Genomic DNA, 22,297 nt, shown 5'->3' with positions numbered 1-22,297 from the left:
CCACAAGGAAGTGGTCAGGCGATTTCAGCAAGCCCTTCCCATGATTCACACACAGAAGCCAGACACATGCTTCCCCATTGCAGGTGTGTGACTGCAAGTGGGTGCCCCCTGGTGTGGGGAACAGGGATGGATTGAAAGTGTCTTATCCAAAGGCCCTCCAGCTCCAGACCCATTACCTGAAATCATTTTAGCCATAGGACTCCACAGCAGAGAACAGACAATTGAAGATTCTCTGCACTAATGCCAGCATGATATGCAAGACATCAAATGTCAATTTGTCTCAATCACAATTCTGTATGCACAAGAAGAAAAAATCCTGAGACTTCAACCTAGGAGGGTGGGCCACCCCACTCCCACCCCCTTTGCTTTTAGGCCTCACTGTTATCTGTGTTGCCTTACTTACATGATCAGTAACTCCGACTCATATCGCATTAATTTATTCTTCTCCAGAACCAGCTTAAACCATTCCTGCAAAAGCTGTGCTTCATCCTGTGTGCCTGAATCTGCTTAAGAAATCAACGGCAAATGGGTTAGATTGGCATTTCTCTTCCCATGATCAAACTGCTTTGGAGCTACTTTAGGGGGCCATGTTTGTAGCAAAAAGGGCTCTGCAGGTGCAGCCTCCTGACGGCTTGTTGATGCCTCGAGATCATGGGCATGACAAATAAAACCCACCTGTGCATGGTCTGGGGGAGGTCCTCCTGGACATTTAGATGAATACTTCAGCTCCATAGGCCATATACCCTTGACAATGGCCTGCCACTAATGATCCCTCTCCTGCCTATCTGTATGTCCTCCATAAAACTTCTATACAGGGCTTCCCTGGTGGCGCAGTGGTTGAGAATCTGCCTGCCAGTGCAGGGGACACGGGTTCGATCCCTGGTCCAGGAAGATCCCACATGCCACGGAGCAGCTAAGCCCGTGAGCCACAACTACTGAGCCTGCGCTCTAGAGCCACGAGCCACAACTACTGAGCCCACGAGCCACAGCTACTGAAGGCCATGCACCTAGAGTCCGTGCTCCACAACAAGAGAAGCCACCCCAATGAGAAGCCCGCGAACCGCAACAAATAGCCCCCGCTCGCCGCAACTAGAGAAAGCCCACACGCAGCAACAAAGACTCAACGCAGCCAGAAACAATAAATAAATAAAATAAAATAATAAAATAAATAAATTTATTTAAAGAAAAAAAACACTTCTATACATTTGTGCATCACATCCTCCATCAAAGAAAACCCTAGTAACCCTGATGGTTACTATCTCCTTCTCTTCTTCTGAATCAAATGCCTACTGAGTGTCCAGGTGGGGTGTGGCTCCCTTTATGGGGCAGGGAAGCTCACACTTCATTTGGTCACAGAGGAGCAGTAATTGGCATTTTGGTTTTTTGCACAAAGCCAAATAATGGGGGAGAAAAAGGTATTAGCTTTGAATCTCATAGGGAAAAAGTTATATCCATTCACTCTTATAACTTAGATTATGACCTTTCTTCCTTTATTAAACAGAAGAATAACCATGAGAAAATTGACCCTGCTTTTAGATATTCAGTGTTAGATGCTAAATGTTTAGATAATAAAATGCTAAACTCTGGGCATGTTTGAGAAGCAGCAACATGGGGTGGCTTTCTAGTATTTCACCCTGAAATGGGAACACAGGCTGTGTTGCAAAGCTCATGGCCATTCTCGAAAGATTTATCCTGAAGGGTCCCGTAGGTGGAGAGGACAACAGGGCAGACAGAAGATGTGACCTTGGGCAAGTAGTTTAACCTCTCAGAACCTCTGCTTCTTCATGAGGTAAACTGAACAAGAAGACACACAAGTAATAGAATAATAATAATGAGCTGCTGTTTATAATTCAGGGTTACGTGCCAGTCGATGGGCTAAGTACCTTATATTCAACACCTCACTGAATCCTCATAACAAACTCACCAGTAGGTTCTCTTATTATCACCACTTGATGGCTGAAGAAACAGAGGTTTAAAAGGTTAGAATAACTTGCCCAAGCTCACATTTAGTAAGTAGCAGAGCTAGGGCTTGAGTTCAAGGAAGCCTTATCCTAAGCCCATACTCTTCACTGCTTGTATACCCCTCCCCCATCCTCATCCCTCCCTCCCTCCCTTAGGCCTGTAAGGTAAATAACGCCCCTAGCACATTGCCTTGCACACAGCAAAGTCATCCATAAAAATGAGTACCCTTTCTCCCTGTCTCCTTGAACACCCTTTTATTGATATGGAAACTGGGGTCCAGAGCAATTGATATGAAATGTCACAAATTATATATTTAGTTAACGTGCAAACTGATGCTACAATGCAGAACTTCTGATGAATTCATTCATTCATTCATCCATCCATTCAATAACACCTATTTATGGAATAGGTGTCAGGTATTGCCTTAGGTACTGGGGATACAGTGATAGATAATGCCACATATCACAAGAATATTGGAGATAGTAAGGCATAGTGCCTGCTGAAAAGGGTATTGTTAGATAATCTTTTGGATCAGATGGACCGAAAAGCTAAAATAAAGTAGAATATTAGAAAACTGTCACAACAACAAAGCAGCAAAAAAGGACTGGGAATACAGAGAAGGGAGGCTTTTCCTGGTCAGGGTGTGAGGGTGGGCTTCCCGGGAGGAAGTGATGTCTGAACTGGGACGTTGAAGAATGGATAACACTTTGAGAGGAAATAATGAGGGTGGGAGAGGATATTCCAAGAAGAGGGAACAATATGTTCAAAGACTAGGGAATAGGATAGAAGATGGTGGAGACAGAGATCAGGAAGGGCTAAGGGGACATGGAGGGGAGGATGATGAGACCTTGGAGGGTATGAAAATCTACATATAATAGAGGCCCCTTAGCCATGCTAAGGCTCTTGTACTTAATGCTGTAGATACAAAGGGACACTGAAGGTGGTTGAGTAGGAGAATGATACCTGGAGTTTCATGCAGGAAGGATTAAAAGGGGGAGAGAAATAAATAAGATGTTACAGAGCACCAAGTTGAGCTTCCTGTGCTTTATAGCTTGTCCCCACTAGCTATCTATTTTACGAATGGTAGTGTATACATGTCCATCCTAATCTCCCAATTCGTCCCAAGCTCCCCTTCCCCTTCTCTGTCCACATGTCCATTCTCTACCGTCTACGCCTCTATTCCTGCCCTGCAAATAGGTTCCTCTGTACCATTTTTCTAAATTCCACATATATGTGTTAATATACGATATTTGTTTATCTCTTTCTGGCTTACTTCACTCTGTATGACAGACTCTAGGTCCATCCACATCTCTACAAATGACCCAGTTTCATTCCTTTTTATGGCTGAGTAACAGCCACATCTTCTTCATCCATTCATCTGACGTCAGACATTTAGGTTGTTTCCATGTCCTGGCTATTGTAAATAGTGCTGCAATGAATACTGGGGTACCTGTATCCTTTTGAATTATGGTTTTCTCAGGGTATATGCCCAGTAGTGGGATTGCTGGGTCATATGGTAGTTCTATTTTTAGTTTTTTAAGGAACCTCCATACTGTTCTCCACGGTGGCTGTATCAATTTACATTCCCACCAACAGTGCGAAAAGGTTCCCTTCTCTCCACACCCTCTCCAGCATTTACTGTGTGTAGATTTTTTGATGATGGCCATTCTGACTGGTGTGAGGTGATACTTCATTGTAGTTTTGATTTGCATTTCTCTAATAATTAGTGATGTTGAGCAGCTTTTCATATGCCTCTTGGCCATCTGTATGTCTTCTTTGGAGAAATGTCTATTTAGGTCTTCTGCCCATTTTTAAATTGGGTTGTTTGTTTTTTTAATATTGAACTCCATGAGCCATTTGTATATTTTGGAGATTAGTTCTTTGTCTGTTGCTTCATTTGCAAATATTTTCTCCCATTCTGAAGGTTGTCTTTTCATCTTGTTTATGGTTTCCTTTGCTGTGCAAAGTTTTTAAGTTTCATTAGGTCCCATTTGTTCATTTTTGTTTTTATTTTCATTTTTCTAGGAGGTGGGTCAAAAGAGATCTTGCTGTGGTTTATGTCAAAGAGTGTTTTTCCTATGTTTTCCTCTAAGAGTTTTATAGTGTCTGGTCTTACATTTAGGTCTTTAATCCATTTTGAGTCTATTTTTGTGTATGGTGTTAGGTAGTGTTCTAATTTCATTCTTTTACATGTAGCCATCCAGTTTTCCCAGCACCACTTATTGAAGAGGCTGTCTTTTCTCCATTGTAAGTTCTTGCCTCCTTATAGATAGTTAGCAGGAATAAGCTATAAAGCACAGGAAGCTCAGCTTGGTGCTCTGTGATGATCTAGATGGGTAGGATGGTGGGGTGGGGTGGGAGAGAGGTCCAAGAGGGAGGGGATATATGTATACATATAGCTGATTCACTTCATTGTACAGCAGAAACTAACACAACATTGTAAAGCAATTATACTCCAATAAAAAAGAGAAAGAAATAGATGTTATTCTTTCTTAGGTTTCTTGAATGAATGACTGGGTGGATGAATGGACTAACTTATAAACCTGTTGAGTACCAACATCTTCTGAGCATTGTTTGTGGTGCTGAGGGACAGGGATGAATAAGCACTGGTTCCAGCTGTTCAGGAAACTGGGAGCTTGCAGTCCAGTAGGAAAACCAACACTGCACAGGCAAATAGGATACAATGTGCCCCCTGCCATGCAACACAGGAGGGAAGCAATTCATCCTGTGTGGAGGAAGTGGGGAAACCTCAGAGAGGAGACAGTAGGTGAGCTCAGCCTAAGTGGATGAGTGAGAGGCAGGAGGAGGTGAAGAACAAGGCATTCCAGGGCATAGTTGCTGAATGAAAGAATGAAGTATATAGACTGGAGATCATATATAACATAGAAATTAAAAGCGTATACTTTAAACTCAAGCTTGGGATCAAAATTCCATTCTTTGACCTATCACTGTGTGGGCTTAAGCTCTTAACAGCCTCCCTGAGCCTCAGTCTCCTCATTTGTTATAAAGATGCAGTGGGATCGTGCACACAAAGACCTTAGCCCAGCCCTGTCACTTAGTATAAGCTCAATAAATGGTAACGGTCATTATTCAAATCATATACATGATGGGAGAACACTTAGGGGTCATCATCTCTCCCAGCCATGGAGGCACACAGGAATTCCCTCTACCTCCCTCCCACCCCAGATTCTACTATAATTCTCCAAGGATGGTAGAATTCCCTGCTGTCCAAGAAGCCCACTGCAGGGCTGTGTACTCTTAAGTATTGAAAACTTCTTTCTTTTGATTTTTGATGGGTTGGCTGCAAGCCAGTGAGTCCAGTTGTGCCCTCTCAAGGAAAATAGAGAACAGTAACTCTATATTTTCATGAAAGACATTCAGATATTTGAAGGCAGGTCTCATGATACACTGAAGTGTTCTTATTTCATCAGTACCTCCAGGTCATTTATCATTTTGTCATAAAAGAGCTACCCACCTCTGTTTGCCCTCTAATTTCCCAGGATACATCTTAAGGAGAGTCCAGAATCAAACAACCCAGAGCGGAGAGACACCCTTGCATCTTCACCCTGTGCCCTGGGATTGCAGAAGTCCTTTTAGCAGCAGTGTCTTCACCTGGCTCTTCCTAACTTGCAGTCGAATCTGGTCTTTCCACACGAGGGGTGGTGAAGTCTGATGACTTTATGTTCTACTTGTGCAACTGATCTTTTTCTAGACCTAATTCAAGACTTTATTTGTGTCTTGTTAATTATCATCTTGTTTATTTTGTTCCATCAAGGGGAAATCTTTGGGATATTTTCTCCATCTGACACGTTTCTCCTAGATTTGGGATTTCTGTGGAATCGATAAAAAAGGGCATCCTGTACCTTTACACTATATTGAAAAACAAAACATCAGATAGGACTAGACCAAGAACAGAGCGATCTAGCCCATTAGAGACCTTTGGATGAGACTGTTCTATAAACTTTAAACGCATGGCACCCAACTGGTACCATCCAGTCTACATTTCTGTATCTTGTCCACTAGGCTCTTATAAGAAACTTTAATAACAAAATAATTTCCTGAAACCAAGCTTCACAAAGCCTGCTTTGTCCATTGGCGTGACAAACCTCACAACACCACCCACAAAAGGAAATGACATTTGTTTTCCAAAGCTTCTAAGTAAACACCAGTGATTCCTTAGTAATCTCTAAATTTCTTTCTCATATTCACAATTTCTTTAACAATCCTTTCTAGAATTTTGACAAGGATCAGAACTCATGTTTCTTTCTCATGTGAAAGTAGAAAATGTACTCATCTCTAGTTTTTTGGTCCAGGATTTCTTCGTGAGCCTTCAAAGACTGAGGTATATCTGCAACTTATTTCAACACCAGGGGGTTAACTCAGTCAATCAACAAATTCTGATTTAGTAAGGCCACATCAAAGACACTACTCTCTGTATGTACATATCATCTTTCACCCGGGCTTAGAAACCTGAATTCATTGCTCTCCCATTTTTCTCACCTATCCAGATTCAATTTCCTCATCTAGATATTTGCTTAACATTTCTAGATTGAGGACCATTTTCCTTGATTAAGAAAACAAAAGCAGAGAGTAGAAAACCCTGCCTCTCCCCAATCATGTAACATTATACCATCTGCTTCAGTGCTGGGTCTATCCTTGCCTTGTCTTTAATCCAAAAGAAACAGCACTGTTTTGCTGTCTTTAGAGTATTTTTTGTTGTTGCTTTTCAGATTCAGCCTCTTTGCTACATTATACCTACAGGTTCAAGCCAGACTTTTATCCTGCCTTCCAAGTCCCTTCTTCAATCTTTCTTGTGTCCTTCTAAAATCAGATCCCTCAGAGAGTTCCCTGTGCAGCCTCATTGATTTGTATTGATGCTGTACTCAACAAACACAGGTTGAACTGAATCAATCAATTTAATTTACTTTTTTGAGTGGAATAATTTTCAACTTTTTAGCCTACAGTTTATTTTTTATTTTATTTTATTTTTTTTTGTGGTACGTGGGCCTCTCACTGTTGTGGCCTCTCCCGTTGCGGAGAACAGGCTCCGGACGCGCAGGCTCAGTGGCCATGGCTCACGGGCCTAGCCGCTCTGCGGCATGTGGGATCTTCCCGGACCGGGGCACGAACCCATGTCCCCTGCATTGGCAGGCAGACTCTCAACCACTGCGCCACCAGGGAAGCCCCAGTTTATTTTTTAGACTCTTCCTTTCCTCAGTAGTCAAAAGCACTTTTGGGGATCTTTGAACATGGAATCAAGTGCAGATTTCTAGGGAATCTGCTTTCCCAAAGCATTGGGTGCAGGCAGATTGTGCCTATCCCAGGCTTGCCTTACTCTCAACCTCAGCAATGTACTGAGATTTCCATCACCTCACTGCTACCCACCAGAGAGCTTCCTTGCAGGTCCTAATGAAGTCTCAAGCAGCATTGCCCCTCACCGTAGATGCAGTAGAGTGTAGTGGCAGAGGGCATGGGCTTTGAGATCGATCAAACCTTCTCTCACACTTACAAATGTGTGACCTTGATCAAGTAACCTCACATCTCTGCCTCAGTCTCCTCTCTTGAAAAATGGGGGTGATCATAGTCCCTGCCTCCTAAATCGGTTATGAAGATTAAATGAGATGATGCATGCAAAATGCTGAGCATGGTGCCTGGTACATAGTAAACATTCAATAAAATGTACCATTGCCATTACCACGCTGTTGTTTCTTCCAGTGTCTAGTTCTATAGTTCCACGTGGAGTATTTGCTGTATATCTTTAAACCTCAACTAGAGTGTAATCCCTGACTTGATTACATATGGCTAAACTTTATCTGGTAACTTCACTTGAGATTAATAAAAGCTCTTAAATAATTATATATATTTTTTGTCTCCATGTAAACGGAAGGGTCATATGGCTGGCTGGATCGTCAGCACTTGCTTGGGAAGAAGACTAGAGACTCTGTGCCTATACAGACTGTGCACTCAACCATGTCTCCAGCTGGTCCCATGGCTGCTGGTGAGCTGAAAGCCCTTCCAGGGCAGGGATGTGACTGCTACATCTGGGAACCAGGATGCAGCTAGAATGGCACGGCCAGAAAGCGAGCAGCCTCTGGCTGTGAATAGAATAGCCCAGTTACCTAACCCACACTGCCACCCCTGCTTGTGACCACAGTCGACTGGTTCTTCCTTTGCTCCTGTGCCCTCACACCATGCTCTTTCCTAGACAAAATGCAAGGATTCCACTTGCTTAAGTGAAATAAAGTAGTCAAAACTCAACACAAAACAACTCGCTATTAATGGAGTCATGTAAATCAACCCACTTGTCCCTAAGTGAGCTCTCAAAAAAGCAAAGCAAACTTTGTCACTCCCTACTGAAATTCTTCTATAACCCCCCATAATCAAGTTCAAATCACCTAGCCTGACAGCACTTAGTCCCTGCTTACATTAGAGGGAATGGCACTTAATGGTCCGTAACTTTTTTCTCAATGGAGAATAACAGACTAAATGAACAATCCGTTCTTTTTTTTTTTGCGGTACGCGGGCCTCTCATTGCTGTGGCCTCTCCCGTTGCAGAGCACAGGCTCTGGACGCGCGGGCTCAGTGGCCATGGCTCACAGGCCCAGCTGCTCCGCAGCATGTGGGATCTTCCCGGACCGGGGCACGAACCCGTGTCCCTGCATCGGCAGGCGGACTCTCAACCACTGTGCCACCAGGGAGGCCCAACAATCCGTTCTTTAAAGTCGTGGCTTTTTAACCATTTCCTTTTGTTGGTAACGCTGAATGCTTCTCTGATTGTGTATTGGTGTGTTGTTTTTCCACGTTGGGTCTTGTGTTGCTCTCTGGTTCACAACTATCTAATTCTTTAGACATGATTTCCTGCCCCCTTAGAATCTCTGAGAAGTTCTAATTTGGTTTTTGCTGCAATTCTCTCAATGCCCTCAACACCATCAGTGATGGTCTGGAGCATGAACCGGCAGTAGAGTGATTACAGCCAGAATCCTCAGTAGCAGTGTGCAAGTATCTCCCTCAGATTGGCTGGGTTTCAGCCCCTGCCTCTTGTTCTCTGGCCTCTGGTCGGCTCTAAGATCCTGTGCTCATCCACGGGCCTATTTCATTTAAATCTCTAGCCAGGCCTTCTGTACCCAGTGCTCTGGGTACGTTGACTTCCCACAGGCTCCTTACACATGACGGTGATAATCTAGAAAGCTGCACTGGGGGTCTGGCCTGATTCAGTCTTGGCAAAGCCAGGATGCTAGAAGGTAGCTCATGACCCCATTCTGGGAGCCAGAGGCTGCAGCTGAAAAACAAAAATTCTAGTCCTTCCTTTATTAAACAGCTTTTTGTTTTGTTTTGCTTTTAGCTACATATCTATTCATCATAAAGTTTTTCTTGCTTTTGAATTTTATTGAAATGATATCATACTATATGTGGTCTCTGCAACTTGCTCATTTTAAATTCTTTCTATATGTTTCTAAAATGCCTCTATGCTGCTCATTCATTTTCACTGTTGTATATGCAATATTCAGTTGTATGTGCCACAGTTAACTGTTCTACAATTTATCCATTTTCCTGTTAATGGATATCTAGGTTGTTCTTAGCGGTTTGCTACTATGAATGATGCTGCTATGAACATTCTTGTGTATGTCTTCTGATCCATGTGGGCAAAAGTTTCTCTGGAATATATACTTAGGAATGAAATTCTTGAGTAGTAGGTATGCGAATGTTCAGCTTTACAGCATAAAGACAAATTGTTTTCCAAAGAGTTGTGGCTGTTTACACTCCCACTAACACTGAATAAGAGCTCCCTTTGTTCCTCACCCTTGCCAAATACTTAGTATTAGATTTTATAAGTTTTGGTAATTTAATAGTTTAAAATAGTTTCTCACTGTAGTCTTAATTTGCACTTCCTTAATTACTAATGAGTATTCTTCTGTGAAATGTATATTTATGCCATTTGTCTATTTTTATATGGAGTTATTTGCCTGTCTCTTATTGATCTTTAAGAGTTCTTTACATATTCTGGAATACTGAAAATTTGTTATATTTGTTACAAATATATTTTCCAAATTAGTGGCTTTTCTTTTTTGGTTATATTTGTTGTGAATGTATTTTCCAAATTAGTGGCTTACCTTTTCCTTTCCTTTATGGTGTCTATAGACTACCAAATTGAGGTCAAAAAGATTCTTAACTTTTCAAGTGCCATTTTCATATTAAAGTCATTAATTTTTATGACATTGATTACATTTGTTGCAAATATATTTTCCAAATTATATGGTTAAAGATAAGGTTCAATTTCATTTTTTTCCTATACGGAAAACCAGTTGTCCCAGAATCACTTACTTCCTGTGAACTGCAGTGATACTGCTGGCTTATATCAAGTTTTCATATATGTAAGATTATGTTTGGGTTTTTGTTTGTTTGTTTGTTTTTTAACATTTTGGCCACGCCATGCAGCATGCTGGACCTTAGTTCCCTGACCAGGGATCGAACCCGTGCCCCCTGCAGTGGAAGTGTGGAGTCCCAACCACTGGACCACAAGGGGAGTCTCATGTTTGGGTGTTTTGGTGGCTTTCAGTAAAGTATTAAAGTTGGCTCCATAAAGGTTATACACATTTTTTTTGTTAGATTTATTCCTAGGCACCTCATGTTTTTATGCTAATGTAAGCAATATCTTCTTTGTTATGTCATTTTTTAGAAACCAATGCTGAGATATAGGAATGCAATTGATTTTTCTACTTTGATATTATTTCCAATTACATGATATAGGCTCTTATTATTTTAAAAAATTATCTGTACATTCCTTTGGGTTTCCATGTGGTTAATTCTATCATCTGGAAATGACAAAAGTTTGTTTCTTCCTTTCCAAACCTTGTGCCATTTTATCCTTGTCTTACTGTACTGGGTAGGGTCTCCTGTGCAATACTGAAAGAAGAGGTGATGGCAGGCATCCTCTTTTTTCACAGATTTTAAAAGAAATCCTTCTAATATTTTACCATTAAACAATGGTATTTGTTACAGGGTTTTGGAAGATATCCTTCAAATTAAGAAAGTTCTGACCCAGCAATTTTACTTCTGGGTATTTATCCTAAGAACACAAAAACACCAATTTGAAAAGATACATGCAGCCTTATGTTCATTGCTGCATTATTTACAATAGACAAGATGTGGAAACAACTTAAGTGTCCACTAATAGATGAATCCATAAAGAAAATGTGGTATATATACACAATGGAATATTACTTGGCCAAAAAAAAGAATGAAATCCTGCTGTTTGTGACAACATGGATAGACCTTGAAGGTATTATGCTAAGTCAAATAAGTCACACAGAGAAGGATAAATACCATATGATTTCACTCATATGTGGAATTTAAAAAATGAACAAACAAAATAAAACAAAAACAAGGTCATAGATACAGAGATCAGAGTAGCGTTTTCTGAGAGGAAGGGGTTAGGGGGTGGGTGAAACGGGTGAAGGGGATCAACTGTATGGTGACGGGTGGTAACTAGACTTGTGGTGGTAACAACTCTATAGTGTATACAGATGTCAAATTATAATGCTGTACACCAAAACTTATATAATAAAAAAATTAAGCTTCAAGAAGGCAAAATAAAAAGTTCTTTTTTTGCTAAGAGTTTTTATCCTAAATGAGTGTTGAATTTTGTCAAACGATATTTTCTTCTTCTATTGAAAAGCCCATATGGGCTTCCCTTTTAGTTTGTTAATATGATGATTGTTAAGTCACCCTTAGATTGCCAAATTTTAAAATTAATTGGATTAAATTTTCATTATATTCTTTTATCTTTTTGAATCTTTGTTGTATCTGTGGTTGTGTCTGCCCTTTTCATTCTAATTTATTTCTTCTCTCTTTAAAAAACCAATTTAAGAGGATTGCCTTTAGTCTTTTATTAACTTTTCCAGTGAACCAACATTTGGCTTGCTTGATCCTCTCTGTTTTATCTTTATTCTCTATTTTATTTATATCTGCTCATATATTTATTATCTTCTTCTTCTTTTTTTTTTTTTGCGGTATGCGGGCCTCTCACTGTCGTGGCCTCTCCCGTTGCGGAGCACAGGCTCTGGATGCACAGGCTCAGTGGCCATGGCTCACGGGCCCAGCCGCTCCGTGGCATGTGGGATCTTCCCAGACCGGGGCACGAGCCCGTGTCCCCTGCATCGGCAGGCGGACTCTCAACCACTGCGCCACCAGGGAAGCCCTATCTTTTTTCTTTAGGTTTATTTTGTTTTTCATTTTCTAAATGAAGTTGGACACTAAGCTCATTAACTTTAAGCCTTTCTTCTTTCCTAATAACAGTATTTAAGGCGATACCTCTAAGGACCATTTTCACTGCTTCTCATGAGTTTTGATCTATGGTTTTCCTTTGCATATTTAGTACCTTTTAAATTTCCAAGTATTTTTAAAAATATCAACTTTATTTTTTTTTGATCCATGAGAAATGTATATTTTTACTTTCCAAATGCATGGTTTTAAAAAACACATTTTGGTTACTGATTTCTAAGTTAATTACATTGTAGTATAGAATGTGGCCTGTATAATATGGCTTCTCTGAGATTTACTTTATGAACTAATATCGTCAATTTTTGTAAATCATCATGTAAACTTGAAAAAATATACATTCTCTAATTTGGGGGTGCATGTCCATTAAATTAAAGTTATTAAGTGCAATGTTCAAATTTATAGTAATGTTTTGTTTGACTCTCATTAATTGAGAGATGTACTAAAACCTCCTGCCATGATAGTAGAAATTTCTCCCTGAAGTTTTATCATTTTTTTGTTTTATATATTTTGAGCCTATTACAGTTAATACATACAACATTTAAAACTGTCATATCATCTTGGTGAGTTGATCATTTTTAAATTATGTAGTGACCCTGTTTATTGTTAATCATGATTTTGGTATTAAAGCAAGTATTAAAGGTATCTGCTTTTAATATAATTACCCTAGCTTTATTTTGTTAGTATATACTTGTTAATTTTTTTTTACTTTAAACCTTTTATTTATTTATGTTTTATATGTGCCTGCTAAATAGCATATAATTGGGTATTGTTGTTTGTTAACTTTCACTACTATTATTGAGATATTTAGATTTGTTTCTACCATCTTTCTTTGTGCTTTTTATCTTTTTTAAAATGCTTTTAAATTTCTATTTAGAATTGAGTGGGGGGTTTTTTTGGTTGATTATTTTTTCTTATTTTTTCTCCCTTTATTTTCCCTAGCTGATTTGAAGTTATACATTTTTTTCTATTCTTTTCATAATTACACTTAAATTTTAAATAGGTAATTTTTAATACCCTAATAAAGTCTAAACTTAATCAGTATTTTAGACTCCTTTTAGACAACATAAGGACCCTGGAACACTTCACTTCTAATCATTCAACTCCCAACTTATGTCCATTTTAGTCTGGTATTTTAGTTCTATCTTTGAAAAAAATCCATATTATTTTATACTGACAATGTTTATTTGTTTTACTTACATGTCTATTATTTTTTGCATTCACCATTTCTTCTTGACTATTTCAGATTGTCCTCCTAGGTTTATCTATTTTTTTTCCCTTCAAGCATATTTACTAGAATTTTGTTTGTAGATAGTTAAATCTTTTTTTTTTAACTGAATGTTTGTTTATTGTGCACTTGCTCTTGAAATATAGTTTTTCTGGGTATACTGTTCTAGCTTGAAGGGGTTTTTTTTTTTCAGCCTTTTGAAATTATTATTCCACTGTCTTCTAACATCCATTATTGCTGTTAAGAGAGCTGTTAGTAAAAATTTTGTTCCTTTCTTAAGTGAATTATTTTTTCTCTTTATCCATTTTAATATCTGTCTTTGGTATCCTACATCTTCACATCATTGTGCCTAGGTAAGTGTGGATTATTTTAAATTTATCCTGATTTCTCTATCTCGGGCTCCATGTATCTGTAGATTTATGCCTTTCATCCACTTTGGAAAAAATAAAGCTAGCACTTATAAACCATGCATTTGGTGCCAGACCTTGTTCTAAATGCTTTGCTCAGCACCTCAGCCATTATCTCAACCATTATCTCTTCAAATAATACTCAACCTTAATTTTCTCTATTCTCTCCTTCTGAGACTTCAATTAAACATACACCAGACCTTCTCATTCTATCCTCTATGTCTATAAGCTACTCTTTCCTTCTTTCCATCTCCTTCTATTCATGTGCTGCTTCCTGATTGATTTCTTGAGATACATGGTCCAATTCACTAATTCTCTCTTCTGCTGTGTCTAAGCTACTGTTTAGTGTATTCGCTGAAGTTTTAGCTTCAATGAATATAGTTTTCATTTCTAAACTCTCTATTTATTTGATTATTTTTTTAAAAAAAACTCCAATCATTAGTTTTTATTTGAAAAAATTTAAACCTAAAGGATTAAGCATTATATTAATTGTTTCTTTTTTTTTTTTTTAGATGTTGGGGGTAGGAGTTTATTAATTTATTTTATTTATTTTTGCTGTGTTGGTCTTCATTTCTGCGTGAGGGCTTTCTCTAGTCGTGGCAAGAGGGGGCCACTCTTCATCACGGTGCGCGGGCCTCTCACTATCGCGGCGTCTCTTGTTGCGGAGCACAGGCTCCAGACGTGCAGGCTCAGTAGCTGTGGCTCACAGGCCTAGTTGCTCCTCAGCATGTGGGATCCTCCCAGACCAGGGCTCGAACCCGTGTCCCCTGCATTAGCAGGCAGATTCTCAACCACTGCACCACCAGGGAAGCCCTAGTTGTTTCTTTAGTCTCTTTTCATCTAGAACAGTTCCCTAGATTCCTCCTTCCCTTTTTTTTAAATGACATTGACTTTTCTCACTTATTTTGCAGATTGTCTCTTAATTTGAATTTGCCTGATTGTATTTTTATGGTTAAATTCAAGGTAAGCGTTTCTGGCTGAGGTGCTGCATAAGTGAACATGTATCTTTCTTAGTACACCACAGCAGGAAGCTCATGATGTTAGTTTGATTATGGTTATGATTGGTTAAGGTTAAGGTGGTGTTGTCTGTTCACTTTTATTTTTCTGCTTGCTAATTTTTGTATGTAATCTTCTATTTCTTTAAATGTTTCCCACAGAGACATAGTATATTCTGTATTTGATAATTATAGTTGAAGTTCTTGGCCATTTAAATTTGTTGATTTTGCTTGAACCTCATTCTTAGTGGCTCACTTCTTGGTGTTTTGGGTGATTTTTAAAATTATTATTATAAGCTCATGGTTTACTTAACATAATCTGTCTGAAACCTGAGAGCCTAAACTGAGGCATGGTTTCTTCCATATAGGATCTATAATTGGTTTTGGAGTGCTGGAGACCTGGCTTAATATGGGAATCTCAAGGTTAGCTCCCCTACTTTTTGTTAGATCCAAGGCAACACTGGATTTCTGTTTTTGTGTTTGCTTCCTTCCTGGAACATGTAGGCTTCAGCATACCTTCTTTTCTCTCTCTTTTATGGCCCTGAGAGATTTCTCTCACTTACTTAAGAGCCTAGCAATGTTTTCATGGGCTTTCCTGGTGGCACAGTGGTTGAGAGTCCACCTGCCAATGCAGGGGACACGGGTTCGTGCCCCGGTCTGGGAAGATCCCACATGCCGCGGAGCGGTTGGGCCCGTGAGCCATGGCCGTTGAGCCTGCGCGTCCGGAGCCTGTGCTCCGCAACGGGAGAGGCCACAACAGTGAGAGGCCCACATACCGCAAAAAAAAAAAAAAAAAAAAAAAAAAGAGCCTAGCAATGTTTTCAAAAGTATCTTGTTGCAGTGAATGGGCTTTTATAGTATTTAGTCCACCATTCCACTGCTCCACACTTCTTAGGAACCACATTCTGTATCCTTGGATGAGGTGGCCAGTGGGTATTTAGTTTAAAATATTTTTTTCAGGTAAAATTATTACGACAGTGTTTTTTAAAACCGAGCGTTGCAAAATTAATTTTATGGGTCACAACAAGCACTAAAAATGAGACAGAATAGAAAGTAGTAGTCTTTTATATGTAGCAAAATTCAATATTATCTCTTGAAACATTTTATTCAATTATATATTTATGTGTACTAACTTGTGATATAAAACATATTTCTTGCTGCTGTCACGGGAATTTTTTTGTGTAAAGCAATTGTCTAGGGCACACAGCTTTGAAGCCTCAATGACCCTAGAATCCATGCAATGGAGAGAGGACCCAAGGCTTCTTCAGGAAGAGAATCTTAGTCTCTCCCTCACTGGGTCCATCTCTGTTATAAGGCCACTGCTCGACCAGGTGGCTACTGAGGCTAAAAACAGAGGTAAATACATAATAAATGGATTATTGACATTTGTTGAGTGAGGTAATCTGTCATAAACCTTGAGCATCCCTGCATGTCCTTGCTGAGTGTGCCAAATAGCAAGGCCTAACCATCCTGTGTCCCTGAGCCACTCCTGCAGCCAGCCAAGTAGACTACTTGCTTCCTGGGAAAGGGGGCTGGCTTATTTACTGCTTGCCATAAAAGCTGCTGAGTTCCTCTACTGTGGCACAATCCACTGTGTGCATAGCTGCCATCAGGACCTATCAGGCTACACCCTGGCACTTAGATACAGGGCAACTTGTACCACACTGCTGCTCCTGCTGTTTGCTGTGTTGTGAGTAAAAACTCCCTTGCTCTGATGCACTGAATATCGATGTTTACTTTCAGCACATAGAGTGTAGCAAATCCATCCAAATTCCTTGGTTGCTTAGCTACCAACTTCAGAGTCTTTGTCTATGAATCGCATCAGGATTCAAACTCAGGAGTGTCTGATTCTAATATCTGTGTCATTTTCAGGGCACCTTGTTGCTTTATTATCCAGGAAATTATTGTTTCTTCTGTTCCTCAGCAGCAGTCAAGATAAAAACCACAGAGTGTAAGCCAAACTACTTCCCTCTTCCTGCCTAGGGTTCATTGCGATTTCTCTTGTCATAATGTGTGCTCCTGCTGCCACCTGCTGGCAGCCTCAGACACCCTGCTATTTCTTTGTAAACCCCTTATCTGTGTGAAGGAAAAGCCATCGGGCTCTAAAACAAAAAAGCAAGAAGCTCAATGCAGGGATGCAGGCAATCAACTGGTAAACCATCCTCAAAGTTGGTAAAGCTATAAGGGAGGAATATTCCGTTACATTCCCCTGGGGACTAATCTTTTCTCCCTCAAAGCTGATCTCAGTTTTCACCAGATTTTACCTGTCTCCAGGTATTGAAAGAAAGCACAGATTCTGTTATCTACTAAATTTGAATGGTGGCCTCTTGCTAAACTGTGGTGTTCCATCGCACATAACACTGACCACTACACTGACAACCAACAAAACCAGAAGGTAACCAAGAAGAGTCTAAGTGGCTGCAAAGCTCGACTTGACCTCTTCATAGATGGTGAGGCTCAGAGCAATCAGGCTGCTGCATATCATGGTCCTTTACTCTGGGCAGCTAGGACCATCAGCAGAATCCATTTCCTTTGTCAAGGACGTCCATCTCTCTCTCTCTCTCTCTCACACACACACACACACACACACACACCCTACAGAACATAATGACTTGTCATCTGGGGTGGATTGTTGGACTTTTGTTTTTCTTTGTTTCCCTTGCCTTGACAAAACGGGGAAAAACCCCTCCTGGGGGTGGGAGAGCTTATTTCTGACTGTTGGAAAAAGAGAAAGCAGGAATTGTTGTCACGACAATTGGGAGCTCATCAAAGCCTCATTTTGCTCATCAGCCATCACTGCCCTCCGTCCTGCACCCCCGCGTGTTCCTCTAATTCAATGCTCGCCTAATGAATAACTCCTAGGAACAAAAGACCCTTTCAGGCTGGCGCACATCATTATCAGAGGAGACTTGCATAACTGTCGCAGACGACTCATGTTTTCAGGCCTGTCTCTAAATCTGGTTATTCACAACCTTTATAGTTCAATATTATTGCCTAACTGTGATCATTTTCTAATTATCCTAATAATACTTATTAAATAATTCCCATTAAATCACTTGAACCAGAGCAGCCCAGGCCATCTCAAATACAACTTAACCTAATAAGCATCGGTCATTCATTAAGCACCAGGGCAAGCTCTTAAAGGGGCTGAGTAGAATATTAAACTGCAAAGGAATATTATTATTGCACAAATGTTATTACAAGTTTGAGTGTATTAATTTCAATGCCTGGTTTGCAAATCTTCTGTTTGGTTTCCTTTGGGGCCGCTCTCTGTGACTTGACTCTTTCAGTCTCCTGCCCCTTGTTAATCTGCATCTGTCACCCACATAAGGACAATCAAGGAGAAAAAGGCCCATAAACTTAACAGGGGAATTAAATTACCAAGGATATAGAGGGAATGAACAGAATCCATCTTCTGGCCAGGCAAATACACCTTTGAAAACACCATAAGCTGGCCGAGTTTCTTTAGCTGATAACTGCAAATAGCCTTTTTTTATACTGAGGGTGAGGGAGATTTCAGAAGCTTTAAAAATTTGGTTTCCAGACTTTAAATTTCAAGCAATAAAGATCAGAGAGTCAATTCTTTTAAAAGTGTGAATGGATATTTAACATTTTGTAAAATAATATCAGTAGCCATTTATTAAATGCCTACAATGTGGTAGGCATTCTTGGGAGACTCTTGGTCCACCAATACACTTAATTCTCCAAATGACCTGGTAATGTGAGGATTATGAGCTCCATTTTTCACATAAGGAATCTGGGAGCAGAGAGGTTAAGTGATTCTCCCAAAACCACACAGCCTAAATGCAGTGGAACAGAATTTGAACACAGGGCTCCTTGACGCTTACAATTTTACTTACCCTACCATGCCATACTGCCTCCCCAGAAAAATGAAACATGTCCTAGCTTTGCTGATTTATCCTTTTCACTTCTAAGGCTCTCACTGAAGTTAGCAGACTCCTAAAGACAAGTGCTGAGCCTTCTTGATTGGGAATATGACCAAACATTTCATTGTATTGAAAGCCCTGACAATGGCTGTACAGGTAGGCAGGGACTCCAAGCAGTGAGAAACAGTTACCACTTTTGTCAAGAACCCTACTTCTGATGGGTGGATTTGGGTTCTCTTTGCAAGGAAATGCACCGAGTATTGTAAGAAAAGGAGCAAATATTTATTAACATTCTCTCCCATGCCAGGCACTGTGCTTGGGCTCCCACATACATTGTTTTAGCCAATCCTCACCACAAATCCAAGGAACAAGTATAATTATCACTCCCACTTCAGAAACACAGAATCTGAGGCACAGAGGGGTAAAGTCAGACTCGGTTTCCAGAGAGACAACAACCACACAGCTATAGAAGCTGAAACCACAGGGCCTCTCACGTGGACCGGCCCTTGCAGGGCTCTGGGAGCTGCCCCATAGGTTTGCCTGCATGACTTTGTATGAGCTTCGGGCCTCACAAAATCTGGGTCTGCCCCTGCTGGTACCATTATTCTCGAATAACTGAACTTTTAAGAGAACTGAAGCCCTAACCTTTCCCTATGTTGTTTACATGACCACACACAGAGATATGTGTTTTCAGGGTCTGCTTTCTCACATTTTATATCCCAAATACAGAAGGCTAAAGGCATCACATCAGAAATTAAAGAGACAATACCCCCAATATACACACATATATATATCACTGAATCGCTTTGCTGTATACCTGAAACTAACACAATATTGTAAATCAACTGGCCTTCAATTTTATAAAAGAGACAATACCCCCCCACTGACCCCAATTCACTAGCAACACCACTGCTGGATGGTTTCCACAAACACATAGATTTCTTTCAGTTTCATTCCTCACTCAAAACTCTCTGCTGGTTCCTTATTCGTTACGGCATTTCACGTCTTTTTACTTTTGGTCTTTGCAGGTGCTGTTCCCTCTACCAGAATGGTCTCCTCACCTCCCTGGCAACCTCCGGTTCCTTCTCCAGTTCTTGTCTTAACAGATCACCCCCTGCAGGTGATTAGCCTGACCACCCCCCTTCCCCATTGAGATCAGTTAGGAACCTCGTGATTCTGTCCTCATTCCACCCTAATGCTTGTTCCCATCACAGCCCTCGTCCCCCTGTATTGTGGTTTATTCTCACGTCTGTGTCCCTCAATGGACCATAAACTTCTCAAAGGCAGGAAACGTCATACTTAGCGTTAGAGACCTACTGTCTTAATGTCCAATACAAAGCAGGCCTTCACCAGATGAATTCTGTTTGCATCTAAGAATCTGAAGCTACCAGTAGAACAGTTACTATTTATTGCTTTACCTTATGCCAGGTAATGTGCTAATTTAATTTCATCATATATATATTTCATCATGTATATATATATATATATCTCCTTTAATCGTTATTTCAGCTCTACAAGATAGGAAACCACGATTATCCAAATTTTAGAGGAGAAAATGAAAGTTCATAAAGATTTAGAACGTGACTGGCCCAAGGCTCTACAGCTGATAAAGGGAGCTACAGGTGGTAAAGGGAGAAACCAGGACTTTGACTCCAAGTCCAGGCTTTGAATCACTACCAACATTGCTTGAACACCCAACTGTTCCTCCTGAATTTATCCTAATCCCTGAATTGCAAAGAACATTCACACTAGCAGAAGAGAGACTGGACAGACCAGAAATCCAAGGCCCACAGGCTGACTGATGCCCTGGGAATTTCAAACTGGACAACCAGTTTGATTTTGAAAGTGGGAAGCAGTTGTGGATTGAGCACCACAGGTCCGTGTTGACAGTTCCACAGCGGGTGACAAGGTCTCACTGTTTGGCCCAGATGGTTAGACCGGCACTGTTTTCAGACCACAGACACGGGCCCGAGCCCGCTGCCCCAGATCCGCCCGCAGGGATGCCTACCTGCTTCTCCTCTCAGCGCCTTCTCCAGCCTCACGCCCTGGATCTCGGAAGCCCTCTGCCACTCCTCCACCTCTTCCAGCTGCCTCTGGATGGCCTGCAATGCCAGGATCATACGTCACGCAGGTACTTTCAACGTGCAGAGTCATGCAAGGGCGCCAATTCTGCCACCTACTTTCCAAGAGGAAGAAGCCCTCTCCCTCGTGATGCCACCTCCTCGATTAACTGGGTAAGAACCCGTGAATTCCCAAAACAACTAGAACTTGACATTTCCTTTCTTTAAGTATGAAAACATAAAGCAAGGAGTCTGTGTGTAAGCTCAGTTTGCCCCCAAGGAGACATTAAAACACTCCCCTTTGACCAGGCCAGTCACACAGACATGCTCTCAGGCAGAGGCTGCTGTGCTGGGTGGGTGGTCCTTGTAGTTCCTGGACTCCTCGGAGCCTCGGCCTCTGACCATGGTGATGGCACAGCCATCAGAGCTACAGCCCCTACCCAGAGTAGGACAGGATCTCCAGCGGCAAACACAGGGCACGTTTCTTCTCCCAAGAAGAACCAGCAGACACCTCCCAAGAAGCTGTTCTGGGGCTTCCCTGGTGGCACAGTGGTTGAGAGTCCGCCTGCCGATGCAGGGGACACGGGTTCGTGCCCCAGTCTGGGAAGATCCCACATGCCACGGAGCGGCTGGGCCCGTGAGCCATGGCCGCTGAGCCTGCACGTCTGGAGCCTGTGCTCCGCAACGGGAGAGGCCACAACAGTGAGAGGCCCGCGTAACACACACACACAAAAAAGAAGATGTTCTGGAGCAGCAGACGCGGGCCAGCTCTTGGGGCTCTGGGTGTTCCTCTCCTGGTTTGTCCTGCTCCTGTCCTCAGCTACAAACTGGCAACCTATTCTTTCACTGCACCACGGGGGCTCTTTATTGTCTGTGGAAGTGCACTGTGGCTTATTACTAGCAGTTTATTAAGACGAGACAGAAATGTTTATCCCATTAAGGCACCCCCTCCATAACCTTAACCTAACCATCAAGGCACCTAGCAAGGCTTGGGATCATGACTGCGTTTGCCTTTACATGTTTATTTTCCCTACCAGCTATTTCTCGCTTGTATATTAGGAAGGAAAATGAAGGGAAAACCTGTCCTCTGTACATTCTGTTCATCCCCGTCCATTTTCTCTGCTTTCAAACACACGCTGCCAAAAGGCACATCTCTTGGCAGAACAGATTTTGCACCTGGCACACCAGGTATGTTCAAGGGAGTGGCAGCTGTCTGGGCAGGTAGAACGTGTGTGTTCTTCCTTTCCTACCTTCCTCTAGCTCTGTCTCACTCCTCTTCCTCCCTAACTCCACATCCTTCTAAGTCTCCCCTGGATTCAAAGTACAATCGCTGAGGCATCTGCAACCCGTGAAGAGGCCCAAGCAAGGGTAGCAGTGGGGAGGGGTGGGGATGGAGCAGCCACCTGGCTTCTTGTCTCAGCTGAGAGTGTTTAAGCCCCGAACATAAAATTTGAAATAGATGGGAATTCTATCTAAAACT

At 41.3% G+C, this 22,297-nt stretch overlaps 1 protein-coding gene across 1 annotated transcript in view; it reads right to left on the bottom strand.

Annotated features, from left to right (window-relative positions):
• LOC307055602 (F-actin-monooxygenase MICAL2-like) overlaps window positions 1-22,297 on the bottom strand; it is a gene marked incomplete at its 5' end in the record, with an annotated part of 69,412 nt that overhangs the window by 8,012 nt on the left and 39,103 nt on the right. The window contains 2 exons of the mRNA XM_079707818.1: window positions 404-503; window positions 20,766-20,859. Of these exons, the coding sequence (XP_079563944.1) occupies window positions 404-503; window positions 20,766-20,859 (194 nt within the window). The remainder of the gene's footprint in view (window positions 1-403; window positions 504-20,765; window positions 20,860-22,297) is intronic.

The sequence above is a fragment of the Hyperoodon ampullatus genome (genome assembly GCF_949752795.1).
Source record: "Hyperoodon ampullatus genome assembly, chromosome: 7".
NCBI lineage: Eukaryota > Metazoa > Chordata > Mammalia > Artiodactyla > Ziphiidae > Hyperoodon > Hyperoodon ampullatus.
The sequence above is the reverse complement of the archived record's forward strand: the minus strand, read 5'-3'. Positions and strand labels throughout refer to the sequence as shown.